This window comes from Phaethon aethereus (genome assembly GCF_964289735.1).
Source record: "Phaethon aethereus genome assembly, chromosome: 3".
NCBI classification, from domain to species: domain Eukaryota; kingdom Metazoa; phylum Chordata; class Aves; order Phaethontiformes; family Phaethontidae; genus Phaethon; species Phaethon aethereus.
The window spans coordinates 38295046-38310591 of NC_138576.1; the positions used below are offsets into that span (position 1 = coordinate 38295046).

The 15546-nt window shown below is 42.0% G+C and overlaps 1 protein-coding gene across 1 annotated transcript in view; it reads left to right on the forward strand.

The window, feature by feature from the left end:
* Positions 1-792: 792 nt before the first annotated feature.
* BCKDHB (branched chain keto acid dehydrogenase E1 subunit beta) overlaps positions 793-15546 on the forward strand; it is a gene marked incomplete at both ends in the record, with an annotated part of 138138 nt that continues 123384 nt past the window's right edge. Inside the window, 3 exons of the mRNA XM_081997181.1 lie at positions 793-955; positions 3697-3774; positions 6372-6440. Coding sequence (XP_081853307.1) covers positions 793-955; positions 3697-3774; positions 6372-6440 — 310 coding nt within the window. The remainder of the gene's footprint in view (positions 956-3696; positions 3775-6371; positions 6441-15546) is intronic.

The following is a 15546-nucleotide window of genomic DNA, read 5'->3' on the forward strand; positions in this document are numbered from 1 at the left end:
ATGTTTTATAAACTGACAAGGAAAATATGTACTTATGAATGACTGTAATTTCAATTGCTAAAAAAAAATAAATGTAATAAAGGTGTGAGCAAGAGTGTCAGGAAAAAAGACCTTGGACGAGAAGAGTGAAAAAGAGAAGAGACACAGAGAACAGGTAGTATCCGTAGGTCTCCCCATTCTTTTTATCCTTCCAGGCCACCTGCTGGGGTAGAATTTGAGCATTTTGGACATCGAGTGTTTCTCGATGCTAAGGTAGCAGCATGAAAATCCCACTGGAAGGGAAGAAAAACCTTTAAGAAAAAAGGTGAAGACGTTTGTTTCAGCCACGGCAGTGACGGAACCGAGGGAGAGGCGAGGCCCGGTTCAGCGCTTTCCCATGCGCCCAGTGCCCGCGGGGCACAGCGCTATCATCGGCGCCGAGGAGAGGGGGGAAGCACCCACCACCCCGGCCCGGGCACTCAGCCGCCGGACCCCGCCACAGCCGCGCTGAGACAACTTGCCGCACCTTGGCCCCCACTGCGCACGCGCACCGCCCGCCCTCAGGGCGTACTTCCCTCCCCGCCCGCAGGCCCACGTGCCTACCACATAAACCCGGCTCCGCTCCCGAAACGGTGTGCCTCCCGCGCACGCGCAGTAAGCCCTTCCTCTCTCCTCCCACCCCTCCACCCACCGCAGAACGGCTTCTGATTGGCCCGTCCTCCACCCGCTGCTGGCCAATGAGGAAACCTGTCCAGGACCCCGCCTCTTTACAACGCGCGGCGGCTGCGGCGGCGGTCCCTGACAGTGGCGGCGATGGCGGCGGCGGGGCTGGCGCTGCGCGGAGCGCTGGCCTCCGGGGCGGCGGTGGTGCGCCGCGGCGGCGGGCTCTGGAGCCGCCTGCCGCTGCTGCCGGCCGCCCCCCGCCGGTCCGCGGCGCACTTCGCTTTCCAGCCGGACCCGGCGCCCAGCGCGTACGGTGAGAGGGGGGCCGGGCCGGGGTCCACCCCGCGGGCCGGGCTCACCCTCGCTCTGCTGCCGGGTCCGCCCTGCTGGCCCCGCCACCGCCTTCTCGAGGGAGGCCCCCGCCCGGCTGGGGTGGGGCGGAGGGGGATAAAGGGAGGGAGGAGGGTGGGCGCTTCCCATCTCCGCCCCCTTGGGCCGCCCTTGCCCCGCTGAGGCGGGAGGGAGGCTTCCAAGCGAGGCAGCCGCCGTCAGCCGCGGCGCGGGGGGCGTAGACGGCGCGCGGCGCCGGCCTCCGCCTGGCTGCGGTTCCCCCGCTGCGTCCGCGGCGCTTCCACCCGCGGGTTTTCCGCGACAGACTTGAGCTGTGGGTGGGAAGGCCCCCGCGGGCCGCTGGCAGGGGCGGTGGTACTTCGGGCCTCTGCGGCGCCTCCCCGGTGCCGCTCCGCGCGGGGGTGGTGGAGCGCTTGTGGGCGGTCCGTGCAACGGGCCTACCCATCACGGGCTCAGAACCGTAAGCCTGACCCGCTCCTGCTTCGGTGGTAAAGCTGCTAGCAGTAACTTAGAGACCGACATCCAGCCCTGTTTGTTTGTGTTTTTTTTTTTATTGCATGCTTCAGTCATGAATGTGGTCATAAACCTGTGATTAATAAACACTGCTGTTTAGTGAAGGGTTTTAGGTAATCCTATGATCACACTAGGGAGGGTGAACACAGATGAGTTGGAAATGAACAACTCGGGAAGAAAGTTGGTGTTTTGACTTTGTTTCTCAGATGCATCCCTTCTCGTGACTAGTTCAGAGTTCTCCTGCAAGAAGCCTGCCAGCTGCGGAATAGCTGTTTCTCTCACATGAACTTAGTTGGATAAAGGTGTTACTTAGTTGGATACCTTGGTGTTCCAGCTTGGTCACTAAGTCTGAGAAAGCACTCAGCCATTTCTCTTAGTCATTGGGAGGTATAGGCATCCAGGGTGTTGTGGAGTAAAGCCTGTGTGCTGCAGGTCCCTGCTTGAGATTATAGTGAAGAAGCTGTTTTTGTTGCCATTTGTTAATAGAAAACTACTTCCCTTTGATTGAAAATATGCTTTGAAATTCTGTTGAAAAATAGTGGAAGTAAAATAAAGTTATGCCAAAACAGCTTCTGGTAGTGTTAAGGTAATGCTCCTCCAACTCAACAGTTCAAATCTGAATTAGTTTCTCCTTTCCTGTGAGAGCTCATACAGAGGCCTTTTATTATAAGCAAGAGCAGCAGGTCAGAACAGTCAGTGTGAGGAGTTTCTTTCTGTTACTTAAATGATAGGCATTTAGTTATATAAAATACTGGAAGGATTGTATCTTGTGGAGAATATAACCTAAATACTAATGTGGATAACTTCGCAAAGAGAGAAACAACTGCAGTTCCCTAGCTTTCCTTCCCTTGAATTTGTAAATGTTGATTATTTGTAGCTTTCATGTAATTTGAACAGTTCCCATAACAATTTTTTTGTTAACAGAAATTGTTTATTCCCATAAAATTTTTTTTGTTCCTTCTTGAAGGAATATGTAAAGTGCAATGAGTGAAGCTACCAAGCACAGGAACATGTAGGAATGCAGCTACTCGGCTCTGGTGTGTCATGACATGAGTCTTTAACAAAAAATGCTAATGTTAATTAACAATTTAGGAGAACGGGAAGCTGAATGGGTGTTGAGAGATACTGTAGCTACTGGAAACAATGTAGTTCTCCTTTCTGATTTCTAACACCCGTTATTATGTTTGTCTGGGATCTTCACCTAACCATCACCTTTTGTTTTGTTGGTGTGTGGGGTGTTTTTTTTTGATTTTGGGTTTTTTTTTTTATGTGCTGTGTATGCTGGTAGGTAGTATTCTCCTGGGCTGTGGCTCCTAGTCATGACTTAGAGGCTTTGCCACTCGAAGAGCTACCAAATGTCAACAAGGCAATTCCTTATTCACTCAGTTTCTGATAAGTTGTTATTTTATTTGCTTGGAGAAGCTGAGTTGGTCACAGTAGCGGGGACTGGGCTATTGTTTTGTTCTATCTTTGCTTACAGGCCTGTTTGTTTTTCCTTGCAGTGCTGGAATGGAGAAGGGCATTTGGGTAGCCTTTCTTGGTTTTGAAGGTTTTCTTTCAATCTGCGCTGCAGAAGATTTTAAGACAGCAGTCTGGTGCATTTGCTTTACCCATTTTAAGTACAGCTGTTAAGCATCAAGTTTTTTTTCTTTGGAGCGTGGACTTGATGCTTCCGACACTTTCTAACTGCAGTCCAGAGAGCAGGCTGGTGGTCTACAAAACTTCTGATTATAATAGGGGTCTGTAAACAGGAAGGGCTGGAGCTTTAAAAAAAAAAAAGATGAAGTTAGCTTAATGAGGTCTGGCAAATCTTAGCGGAAAAGATCTCAGTCCTCAAAACAATAATGCTTAACTATGGTTTCTTCCTTTGAAAAACTGTTGTATTAGTCATTGTTCATAGTGTTTGACAAAGCATTGCAAAGCTGCATTTGCTATAGCTAAAAGCGTAGTTTTTGAAAAAAGGTTGAATGCTGGGTAGTAGAATTATAGTCCTTGGGATTGCAAAGAATATCACGCTCAATCCCGTCTATCCCATAATTTGAGTTTACTCAGCAAATAAGTCTTGGGTACTCCTAACAGAGATCTTGTTTATGACTGTTAACTAAGTTTTTAGTCTTGTTTCACCAGAGTTTTCTAATGTACTTTGTGTTTTGAACCAAATTAAATGGCTAAATAATCACTTCCACACAGGGCAAACTCAGAAGATGAATCTCTTCCAATCCATAACAAGTGCCTTGGACAATGCTTTAGCCAAAGATCCAACTGCAGGTATACTATATTTGTTAGTGTGTTTTGCTTTGTATAAAATCGCATTTTGTTTTGCCAGTTTGTGTACAATATTAAATGTGTTTCTTGTGGCCTTTAAAGTTTGCTAATAAGTTATTTCTTTGCTTTGATCTCAAACAAAACTTAAAAATGTGTTGTATTAACAGATTGTTAATGGATTATGTGATCTAAGATGCCGTTGTGTCTTCTGTATTAGCTGGGTGTATTTTGCTTGAAAGTTGGGACAGAAAGGGACATTGTTTAACATGCTTCTGGTATTACTGATGTGAACTGTACTTATGGGCAGCGTGAGTCCCATCAATAAGTAAAGGAGTTTTAAAAATTGAAATCTTAGTTTTTAATTCCTTCAGCTATCTATGCTCAAAAAAGTGTGGGGTTTTTTTTTTTTAGAGACTGTATATTCCTTACTCTGTCCATTCTCCCTTCTCTCCTTCCCTGCTTTCGAAAATTCCTTTCCAGCTTTACTGATCATCGTTTGTGCCTAGGCAATGTAAGAATTTTCTAGGCTTTTGCAGTCTGGATGACCTACAACTTTGAAGAAGCTAGATCATCATAGCTTGATTTAAAAGGGTTATCCTAAACTCTTCTGCACAAAACTATTTACTCCGCTTTTAATTCTTATACATAGCAGGTCTGTTGCTTCTGTTGTAACAAAGGCATGATGGTGGCCAAATATCTGAAAGAGACGTTTAATGTCATGAACACAGCTGCAAAAGCTGTATGATCTTGTGTAATTTTGGTTTTTCTTTTTAGTGTTAGTAACTGTTTTTGGCACTGCATGAACCACTACTCAGCTTGAAGTCTGACTAATCATCTAATCTGTTAGGACAAATTCCATGTTGTCTGTCCAGTACTATGCCTGTATGCATTCCTTATCAATCTACAGATGTGTTATAATCACCTTTATTAAATTAAAGTTATACAACTGAGGGCAAATTAGTGCCAAGGACAGATTTTAGTACAATTTTTGTAGAATCAGCCATCTAAAACTAAGTAGAGCGTTAGTCCAGCAGGGACCTAAATTCATATATAATCTTCAGCTTTTTAGTTGCTCTAAGGTTCCAGTCTTGCTTCTCAGCCTTGTAGGGCTGGATCCTTGCAGAGCCCTTTGCAAGACCATGTTGGAGTTCTACAGTCCAGACATGTGAGTTGTCAGTATCACCCTACTTACTGAATTAATCAGTACTTTTTGCAATAGAGGGCATGCCCTTCGTATGTTTTTAGTTGTATGGGAATTGAGCAACTGTTGTTTAAGTAGTGGAGATCTTCATATTTGTGTGGATGAGACTTAGAATCTCTTCAGGAAAATATTTTCTATGGCTGAACAGAATGAGTAAATCCATGCAAGTTTGCTGATACTAACATTAATGGGATTTTTTTTTATGCCAGCTGGCTCAAAAGTGAGTAGCCATATGGTAATGGAAAGGCCTTATGAAGATTTTAAGTACATAAAAAAAGGAAACAATATTAAAAATGAATTAGAGGGATGATCTGGGGGCATACTTCAATAACATACTCCATGACTGCATTGGTTTTACATCATTATACAAGTTGTTTTTCTTTAAGTGGTGTCATTAATACGATTGTCAGAAGTGTGTTAATCCATTTCAGTGCTTCCAATCAGAAATAAAAATAATATTTGGAAGGCAAGGAGGCTAAGTCGTCATTTTGTGTCCTTCAGCATATGGAGAGTATTGAGGAATTTGGGAATTATCAGAACTGACCCCAGGTCATGCAAGCTGCTGTTGGTGATACTGCTACACATCTCTTATATGCTGAAAAAAATTGAAATGGGCAATACTTTTTTCTGTGGATTAAATAACAAAACTGTTTTAAGAAAAAAATAGATGACATGATTCCATAAATTCAAAGAAAAACAACCCAGATTAGCTGATATGAAGCTAAATTTTAAAGGCAATTACTTTTAGTGGTAAAATTTTACTGGCTACATCACCTACACTGTAAGGATAGTAGTGTTGAATATTGAAAGTTGTTCTGATTATTAGACATCCATCTTTTCTGTTTGAGGAGTGCCTCTGAAGTAACTCTGCAGGGATCTGGCAAGTATGTTTGGAGAAGGCTTGAAATTTCATGTTGGATTGGTATTTTGAAGAAAATTTCAATTTAACTTTTTTCAAAATATTACATTTACTGAAATCTGTGGATGAAGAATGCAAATGGTTACCAGCTGAAACAGAACACATAACTTCAATGACTCTTTAGTGACTGAATGTAATAGTTTCTTGGAATTGCTTTTATTCACTTAGATTTAGATACTGTGATATTATAGAATATTTCAGAAAACTAAATAGGTGGTTTACTGAATGTGTAGCTGAATCAATTTGAATTCTCTTTTGAGAAGTTGTGTTGCTGTACTGATTCCTTATTAACCTTGGTTCTTTATTTATTATAGCTAGACTGTGCATGAGAAACACTTAGGTTTAGATAAATCTTGAAGTGAAAGGAAATGTTAGGTGTTAGTTATGTTAGTGTCTTATATAAAAACCTTTGAAACACGTTCATTAAAAATAAGATGCATTGGACTAACATTAGACTCCTCTACTGTTCTTATTTTTCAGTAATATTTGGTGAAGATGTGGCCTTTGGTGGAGTCTTCAGGTGTACAGTTGGCTTGCGAGACAAATATGGTAAGTTAACTTTAAAACCTGACATTATTTTTATATTAACATCTCTATTCTTTTGTACCCCGCTATAGTTTGTGGGAGAAGAGAAGAAAAGGACATGTGGGAGAGAAGCCTTGTAAATGGACTTCTGTTTTCCTTTCTGTCCTTGAAAATAGAAAAAGTTTTGAATGTGTTACCATTTATGTAAGCTTTCAAAGCTTTTGAACCTGGCTGACATAATTTCAGGAGTCTTCTATTTCTTCAACTAATTTTATCAACATAACTTCATTTTTTTAAAACTGCACTTGGACCAGGTATTCATCATTGTGTCCCTGTTTAATTACTGTAATCAAATTAAAGCCTCTTAGCAACAACATATAGTGATGCTTTTGGTCCTATCTGTCAAGAACTGTGAAGGAATTACATTAAAATGGATTTAAACTCTTTGTTAAATGTAGTATTTTCTAGCATGGCCTGGAAAGCCAGTATAGAAATGATGTGTTATAGCTATGCTTGTGCTTCATCTGGAATGTGATAGGTTTACTTGTTTGGGAGACTCATGTGAAGGCATTCAGAGAAATGGTACAACGTTTGTCTCAAAGAATCTTAGAAGTAGCCTTTACGACTAGATAGGAAAAACAGGTTTGTAAAACTATATGAAAAGTAAGATGGTACTGAATCATGTCATACCTCAGACAGCTGAGGTGAGTTCAATGGAGGAGGAAAAATAGTTACTTGGAGAAACCTTTTAATTTTTGTTGAAAACTTATTGTTTAAGTAAATTTTAACTAGGGAATTTCTTTAAAATGTGCAGGAGCTTTTAAAAATTTATTGTGTGATCTGTGATTTAAATTAATTCGTATATTGTCTTCATTTTGGAAGAAACTTTATTCTGCTGTTTCTGGGGGACAGTCTCCTACATCAGTATCAGTGGCTTCTAAGAAAGATGGGAGGAAGGAAAAGACTTTCTTTTAGACCATATGTTGTTGCACAAGTGTATAAGTGTCACATTCAAACCACCTAGTTAGTGATACCTGGTTGGCAAATCCAGAGGACTTTTCAAAGACCTTCACTGTTCTTCCAATTGAATTTCTTCTTTGGTTTCATTAAGTACTCATCTGGCTGTGAGAAGTACTGTTACCAGAATGCTAAAAAAAGAATCAGTTTCATATATGGCAGGCTAGGTAGTACATAACCAGTTTCCAAGACCTGTAAACTGCTATGGTTACAGTAACCTGACAGCTTGTAATTTTGGCAGTCGCTGTCCCCCCGCCTCAGCTATTATACAGCAGAAGGGGTTATAAAATATTAAGTTTCAGCAGCTTGCTTTCTTCAAGGTACAAATATGACTGGGACCACTTGAAGCTAGTGATTAAATCTATTTAATTTTCCTCATCTGGAGGAGATGAGTTACTGCCATCTTGGAGATCACCTAGATCCACTTTTTTGGAGTGAACCAAAAAAGGGAGTGAAGGAAGACTGTACTTTTAAGAAGTTTTAGAAACATAACTGTATTTCATTGTCTTGTTTCTCTGCTTAAATTATTATGTGGATGTTTTCTCACTCTCTGGTTTATATGTTAATGTTCAAATAGTTTGGATAGGACTTTTATTAGAAATGAAGTTTAGTGCTGCATGTTGAGATTGAGTTAGAGTTCTGTAACTCTGTGTTAACTCTGTGTGATATGTTAACTCCATTTACTAGACTTCATGGGAAAGTGAAGTCTCTGAGACAGCAGTCGGTTGCTGGAAACATGGACAACAGAAGACTTCGTTGAGTCAATAAGCAAAAGGAGCAGATGGCTCCATAAGCAACCTTCTTGTTTTCTAATGAACATCTCCAGTTTAAAAGAGAAAAGGAACAAACTTTGTATTGTTAGGGTGTTGCTTTGAGGGTCATTTGTTGGTTTTCTTTGCTGTAAGAAAGACGTATAGTATTGGAATGCAGAAAAGACATTGTTTAATTCTTGTAGGAGCCATTTATTGATAGTGTATTGAAAAGTGCCAGTGCTGTTCAAAGACTCTGTGATAGCCCCTGTCACAGAGTGCAGGGGGTACAGCTGCAGTGGGTACTGTTGAGGCGTGCAAAGAACTGTTTACACTGTGTTAGTCAGTATGATAAGCAACAGTCACAGCACATCAGCAGCCTAGCTAGAATCAGATTTATTTTATGGGTATAACAAAGATTTTTAATGAGATTTTTTGAGGAAGATATGACATGACTTTGGGAGTATTTGAAAAGTACTCCTTTAAAGCATGAGAGGCAACATGAGAAGTTGTGGAAGAACTTACATGAACATTATATGTAGTACTGAAGTATTATATGAAGTACTTATATGAACATATATTAACAACAAAAAGAGAGGCAAGGAGAATCTTCATCCCTTACTGGATATGGCAGGGAACATTATCACCAAGGATGAGGACAAGGCTAGGGTACTTAATGCCTTCTTTGCCTCAGTCTTTAATAGCCAGTCCAGGTATCTGCAGGGTATTCAGCCTCCTGAGCTGGAAGACAGGGATGGACAGCACAATAAACTCCCCATAATCCAGCAGGAAACAGTTAAGGACCTGCTAAGCCACCTGGACACCCATAAGTCTATGGGGCTTGATGGGATCCACCCAAGAGTATGGAGGGTGCTGGTGGAGGAGCTTGCCAAGCCACTCTCCATCATTTATCAGCAGTCCTGGTTAACAGGGTTGGTCCCAGACGACTGGAGGCTTGCCAATGTGACGCCCATCTACAAGAAAGGCCGGAAGGAGGATCCCGGGAACTACAGGCCTGTCAGCCTGACCTCTGTGCCGGGGAAGATCATGGAGCAGTTCATCTTGAGGGTGCTCACCGGGAATGTGAAGGACAACCAAGGGATCAGCCCAGCCAGCATGGCTTCATAAAGGGCAGGTCCTGCTTGACCAACCTGATCTCCTTCTATGACCAGGTGACCCGCCTAGTGGATGAGGGAGAGGCTGTGGACGTTGTCTACCTGGACTTTAGTAAAACCTTTGACAGTGTCTCCCACAGCATTCTCCTGGAGAAACTGGCAGCTCGTGGCTTAGACAGGTTTATTCTTCGCTGGGTAAAGAACTGGCTGGCTGGCCAAGCTTAGAGAGTTGTGGTGAACGGCGTTAAATCCGGCTGGTGGTCGGTCACAAGCGGTGTTCCCCAGGGCTCAGTTCGGGGACCGGTCTTGTTCAATATGTTTATTGATGACCTGGATGAGGGGCTCGAATGCTCCCTCAATAAGTTTGCAGAGGGCACCATGTTGGGTGGGAGTGTTGATCTACTGGAGGGTAGGAGGGCTCTGCAGTGGGATCTGGACAGGCTGGATCGATGGGCCGATGCCAACTGTATGAGGTTTAATAAGGCCAAGTGCCAGGTCTTGCACTTGGGTCACAACAACCCCATGCAATGCTACAGGCTTGGGGAGGAGTGTCTGGAGAGCTGCCCGGCGGAAAGGGACCTGGGGGTGCTGGTTGACAGCCGGCTGAATATGAGCCAGCAGTGTGCCCAGGTGGCCGAGAAGGCCAACAGCGTCCTGGCCTGTATCAGAACTAGTGTGGCCAGCAGGAGTAGGGAAGTGATTGTGCCCCTGTACTCGGCACCTTGAATCCTGTGTTCAGTGTTGGGGCCCTCAGTACAAGAAGGACACTGTGGTGCTGGAGCGTGTCCAGAGAAGGGCAACGAAGCTGGTGAGGGGTCTGGAGCACAAGTCTTATGAGGAGCGGTTGAGGGAGCTGGTGGTGTTCAGCCTGGAGAAGAGGAGGCTGAGGGGAGACCTTATTGCTCTCTACAACTACCTGAAAGGGGGTTGTGGCAACGTGAGTGTTCATCTCTTCTCCCAAGTAACTAGTGATAAGATGAGAGGAAATGGCCTCATGTTGTGCCAGGGGAGGTTTAGATTGGATATTAGGAAAAATTTCTTCACCAAGAGAGTGGTGAAGCATAGGAACAGGCTGCCCTGGGAGGTGGTGGAGTCACCATCACTGGAATTATTAAAAAAACGTGTAGATGTGGCGCTTTGGGACATGGTTTAGGGGGCATGGTGGTGTTGGGTTGATGGTTGGACTTGATGATCTTAAAGTTCTTTTCCAGCCTTAATGATTCTGTGATTCTGTGAACATTGAACAAGGGATAATGAAAGCTAGTATTGCCATTTGATCAGAAAGGCTACTGACCACTTTATGGTGAATAAGAGGATATATTTGATAAGGAAAAAATGGAAGTAGTGCTCTTGTTTCATGTGACTGGAAAATAAAATGTGTGGGTACATAAAGTGCTGGTGAGATCAGATTAACAAGGTAGGAAACTATCTCTTCACCTTTATTCAGAGCATTGCAAAGATTGCATTTGCTAGACAAGAAGTGTGCTAGCTGGAATAAAACGCAAGGTTTGAAAAGCTTTTTACTGTTTTCTTGCTTAAAATAAAAGTTTGTCTTACAGATTCATTATAGAAAGTTCTTCCTAAGATCCATTTGTCTTGCAGATTCTGAGGTTTAGGCCTAGGTGAGAAGTGAACTGAAGATGTTGGTAGTGATTGAGAGAAAAGGAGGTGGAGAAGGCATGACAGGAGAAATAAATGAGAGTTCTTTATGCTGCTGGTGAGATGCCCATAAGTGAAGGCAATATCTGAAATAGAAATTTGGACAGAAAGAGAAATCTGAAGATAAGGTGAATTTGGGAGTCACTCACATAATGACAATTCAATTTGTAAGGCAGGTAAGATGACACAGGTAACTTGGCTACTTTCTTCACTGATAGTGGATACCTGCAGAAAAAAAGGCAGTGGCTAAAGAGGGAGTGGCAAAGGTGAACTAGAGGACATACTGAAAATATAGTTACAATGCTGAGGAGAACCAGGAGAGTCTGAAAGTGCAAAAATTGAAGGAATCCAGAATTTTGAGTTGTGTGGCTGTATCTCAGTGCTGTTTTAGAAATTAAATAAGTTCTGGATGCAGTGCTTGTTTTATGCAAAGGCTAGAGTCCATGTAAAATAGGGAGGAATTCCAGACAGAACCGATAAACAAGTAACTTCATGGATCTTACCTGTACAAGGAAGATTACATACACTTACTGACTCTTCTTTCCCCATTCCCCTCCTGCACTTACCATAAGCATAATAATAGGAGATAAAAAGTGATATAATATGAGGTTGTTTCTATAGTTGATGAAAATATGAAGGAATGAATGTTTTTTCTCCTCTCCAGGAGGAGGGAGGTTTGTGGTTTGTTTTTTTTTTCCTTTTTCCTTCATAGAAAATCAAAATCACTAGGTGGCAGTCTATGCCTATAAGTAGTTATTTTGATACAAATTGATAGCTCCTTTTTAAGCACTTTTATAGAGGTCAAGGTCTAAATATAACCTAATACAGCAGAGAGAATTTATTAAATTAATACTCAGTAGTAGTACTATACAGATGTTGGTTGCTATCCAGACTGTTACTGGAGTCTCTCTGGAGAGGTAGAGAAGAAATTTGCTTTTAGAATAAATCTGTCATCAAATCTAAAACCTCTCTTTGCCAGGAAAGCCATTTAATCCTGAGTGTAATGTTGTAATATAAACACAGCTAGATGCCTATACTAGTAAGTGAAGGAAGTCAAGCTTGTTGACTTTGTAAGGAAATAAATCCTAATTTTTGATCGGATTAATTTTTGACATGCCAGAAAGAATTTTGTTTCAAAATGTTTAACTGAGGAATCATATGTAAACAAGTCAATATGTTCATGTTTCTTTTCCATGGTAGCTATGATTTAGGATAGTGTGTTTGTTCCTATACATCTTATGTCAACATCTGAAATAGGCAATTCCAGTTTTCTGGGACTGCTTTGCTGCTCATGATCTGTTGCTGTTAGTGTGTTCTGCATGAACTGAATGCTTAGAAATCTGTTGCTATATAATCTTCCGTCCTGAAAATGAGTAGACTCCCTGAAATTTTTATGTGGAGAGTCCCTTTCAGATGAGGGAAGAGAAGTCAGTCTTGCAGAGTTTTTTCCTTTGTCCCCTCCCTCCGATCTTGCACACTGGAAGGCATATTCTTGTCCTATTTCTTGTCTCCCTCACCACCACCCCCTGCCAGGTTTTTGATTGTCACCATTTTGCAGAAGTGGCATACTCTAACCTGTAGAGTCTCTTTATTGAAGCATTGAATGTCTGCTGTTCCATAGTCCTGCTCTAGAGGTGTTTCCTGTGTCTAGAACAAAGATGTAAACTGCATGATTTGATAGCCTGTGTCCTTGTCTACTGTTTTTTTTGTAGCCTAGGTAATGTGTGCAAACATTTTTTTTTGAAAGGGAAGTACATTATTATTTTGGTCTTTTGAAGAAAATGCTATCTGAATGAAATACCTGCACTAGACAAGGAAGGCTATTTGGAAGAATGCCAGAACAGGGTTTTTTTTTTTATAACTCCAAAAAAAGACCCATCTAGCCTACTGTGGCCAAAAATGAAGATTTTGAGACTATATAAACAGGGGAAGTGAAGTATATATCATACTTTTCTTGAATACTCTGTCTGCCATACTCCAAAAACTTTCAGCTTGAGGACTTCCTTATCTAGAAGTGCCTCTGTGTAGTCATTTGCCTCAGTAGAGATATGTCGTGTTATACCATTCTGGTCTATGCTTGAAGGGAGGCTCTGTGCACTTACTGCCATGTCAAAAGTCTATCCTTAGCGAGGGTAAGGATCAAGACCCTTCTGACTATTTCAAAGCTTGATATTCTGAGAATGTGGAATAGGGTCAGTGCTTGCTCAGAACTCTGGGAATCGAACAGAAGTATGATTGCTTTGGCAGGTCTTTCCCCATAGCACTGCTTTGGAGATACTTGAGTTTTTTTTTGTTTATGTGTTCACTTTTATAGATGAGATTTGGGTAGGTGGTAGAAACCAATTCTTACAATTCTTCTGAGTTTGAATACATTTAGAAAATTAGAATCTTAGATTAAGTTATTGCCCATGTTTGTTGTCATCTCAAAAAGGAATATACATCTTTAGTAATTCATGTCTCTGTGCAAACAAATATGTACAGGCTTTCTAATACTATAGCTGTTTGTAGGTCGTATCAGTTATATCCAGGTGTCCTGCATAGATGCATGCAGTTTTATGTATGTGTTCGGATAATATGTTTCAATGAAGTTATGTTTCACTCAAAAACTGGGAAGCTATTATGCTTGCCAGAAAGCTTGCACTGTAGAGAGGAAAGCTGACCTAGTAAGGAAACATGAAAGACCAGAATTTAGTTTTTCTATTTGCTAAGATTTCATGCAAGTTTGGATAGCTAGGGAGCTAGCAGTTTCCCTTTAAAACAGGAGTAGTGTTTGAGCCTTATGTCTCTCTAAGCAATTGCAGTTCATTTTAGGGACTGCTTTCCTCAGTATATGTGATGTCTAATTAGAGCTTTTCATTTTCCTGTTAATGTATCTGAAAAACTGGAGTAAAAAAATTTTTGAGTGTAGTCCTGTGAAAGTAGTCTTGAATTATCCACTTAGCAGAGGTTAAGGGAGTTGGAAGAAAGATGGTCAGCATGTGAAAATGTGAAAAATCCCTTTTTCCTGACAACCAACTTGCAGAGGGTCACAGCAGCTTCAGGAGCTAGCAGGTTAAGTGCAATCATGTTTGATCAATGCTCGAATGAAAGAATGATGTTGGGAAGAGAAAATATGTTTCTGGAGTTGTGTGGGGCAAGGAAGGAGCATTAGACCAGTGCCTGTAAGATGGAACTTTTTGTGAATGGTGAATTTGGAGAAAGAGTGAGTTATTGGAATGGAAAGAAGTTCTATTTAGTTAGAGGAATGAGAGCTTGTCTCTAGGGAGTGCTCTCGCACATTAGAATAAAAATCGAAGTATTGGTGATGACTGACCTCTAGAGAATAAGGTAATCCCAATATGAAAACAAATATCTAGTGGAATTCTGAAACAAATGTAGAACACCTTCACATGTAAGTAAATTCAGTGTTAAGCAAGTTAATGGTGAATTATAGAAATAATAGGCACTTTTGCCTGGTTTTACAGGTCCAGAAGTTGCATGAGGCAAAGGGTGCTGGGGAATTTTAGAAGTTCAAAGAATCACTTCTGTAATTCTGTGATATTTTTTGGAAGAAGTCTTTAAAGGAATTAGAAAGGTGTCTGATAGTATCAGAAGTCTTCTGCAAAGCCAGCTATGAGTTGGTTATGGATGCAGTGAATCCATGTGTCAGTACCTGACATAAATGGATTTTTAATATTGGAAAAAATACAATCCTTAGTAAGGGAAGTTTCAGTCTAAATGTGTTGTAGGATTCATCTTGGCAAATGCACCATTTAAAAGCTGGATCTGATATAAGCAAGTAGTTCAGGCTTCTTCCAGGTTCCATATCAATTCTATCAGGCAATTTGTGCTGCCTATTCAAGACTACCTACGATCATAGAATCATTTAGATTGGAGAAGACCTTTAAGATCATCAAGTCCAACAGTTAAGCTAACACTGCCAAATCCACCACTAAACCGTGTCCCTAAGTGCCACATCTACATGTCTTTAAATACCTTCCAGGGATGGTGACTGAACCACTTCCCTGGGCAGCCTGTTCCAGTGCTTGATAACCCTTTTGGTGAAGATATTTTTCCTCATATCCATTCTAAACCTCCCCACAACTTGAGGCCATTTCCTCTTGTCCTATTGCTTGTTACTTGGGAGAAGAGACTGACACCCACCTTGCTACAACCCCTTTTAAGGTAGTTGTAGAAAGCGATAAGGTCTCCCCTCAGCCTCCTTTTCTCCAGGCTGAACACCACCAGTTCCCTCAGCCGCTCCTCATAAGACTTGTGCTCCAGACCCCTCACCATCTTCGTTGCCCTTCTCTGGACACACTCCAGCACCTCAGCGTCCTTCTTGTAGTGAGGGGCCCAAGACGGAACACAGTATTCGAGGTGCGGCCTCACCAGGGCTGAGTACAGGGGGTAGGTCACTTTCCTAGTCCTGCTGGCCACACTGTTTCTGATACAGGCCCTCTTGGCCACTGGCTCATATTCATCTGGCTGTTGATCAACACGTCCAGGTCCTTTTCTGCCAGGCAGCTCTCCAGCCATTCTTCCCCAAGCCTGTAGCGTTGCATGGGGTTGTTGTGACCCAAGTGCAGGACCTGGCACTTGGCTTTATTA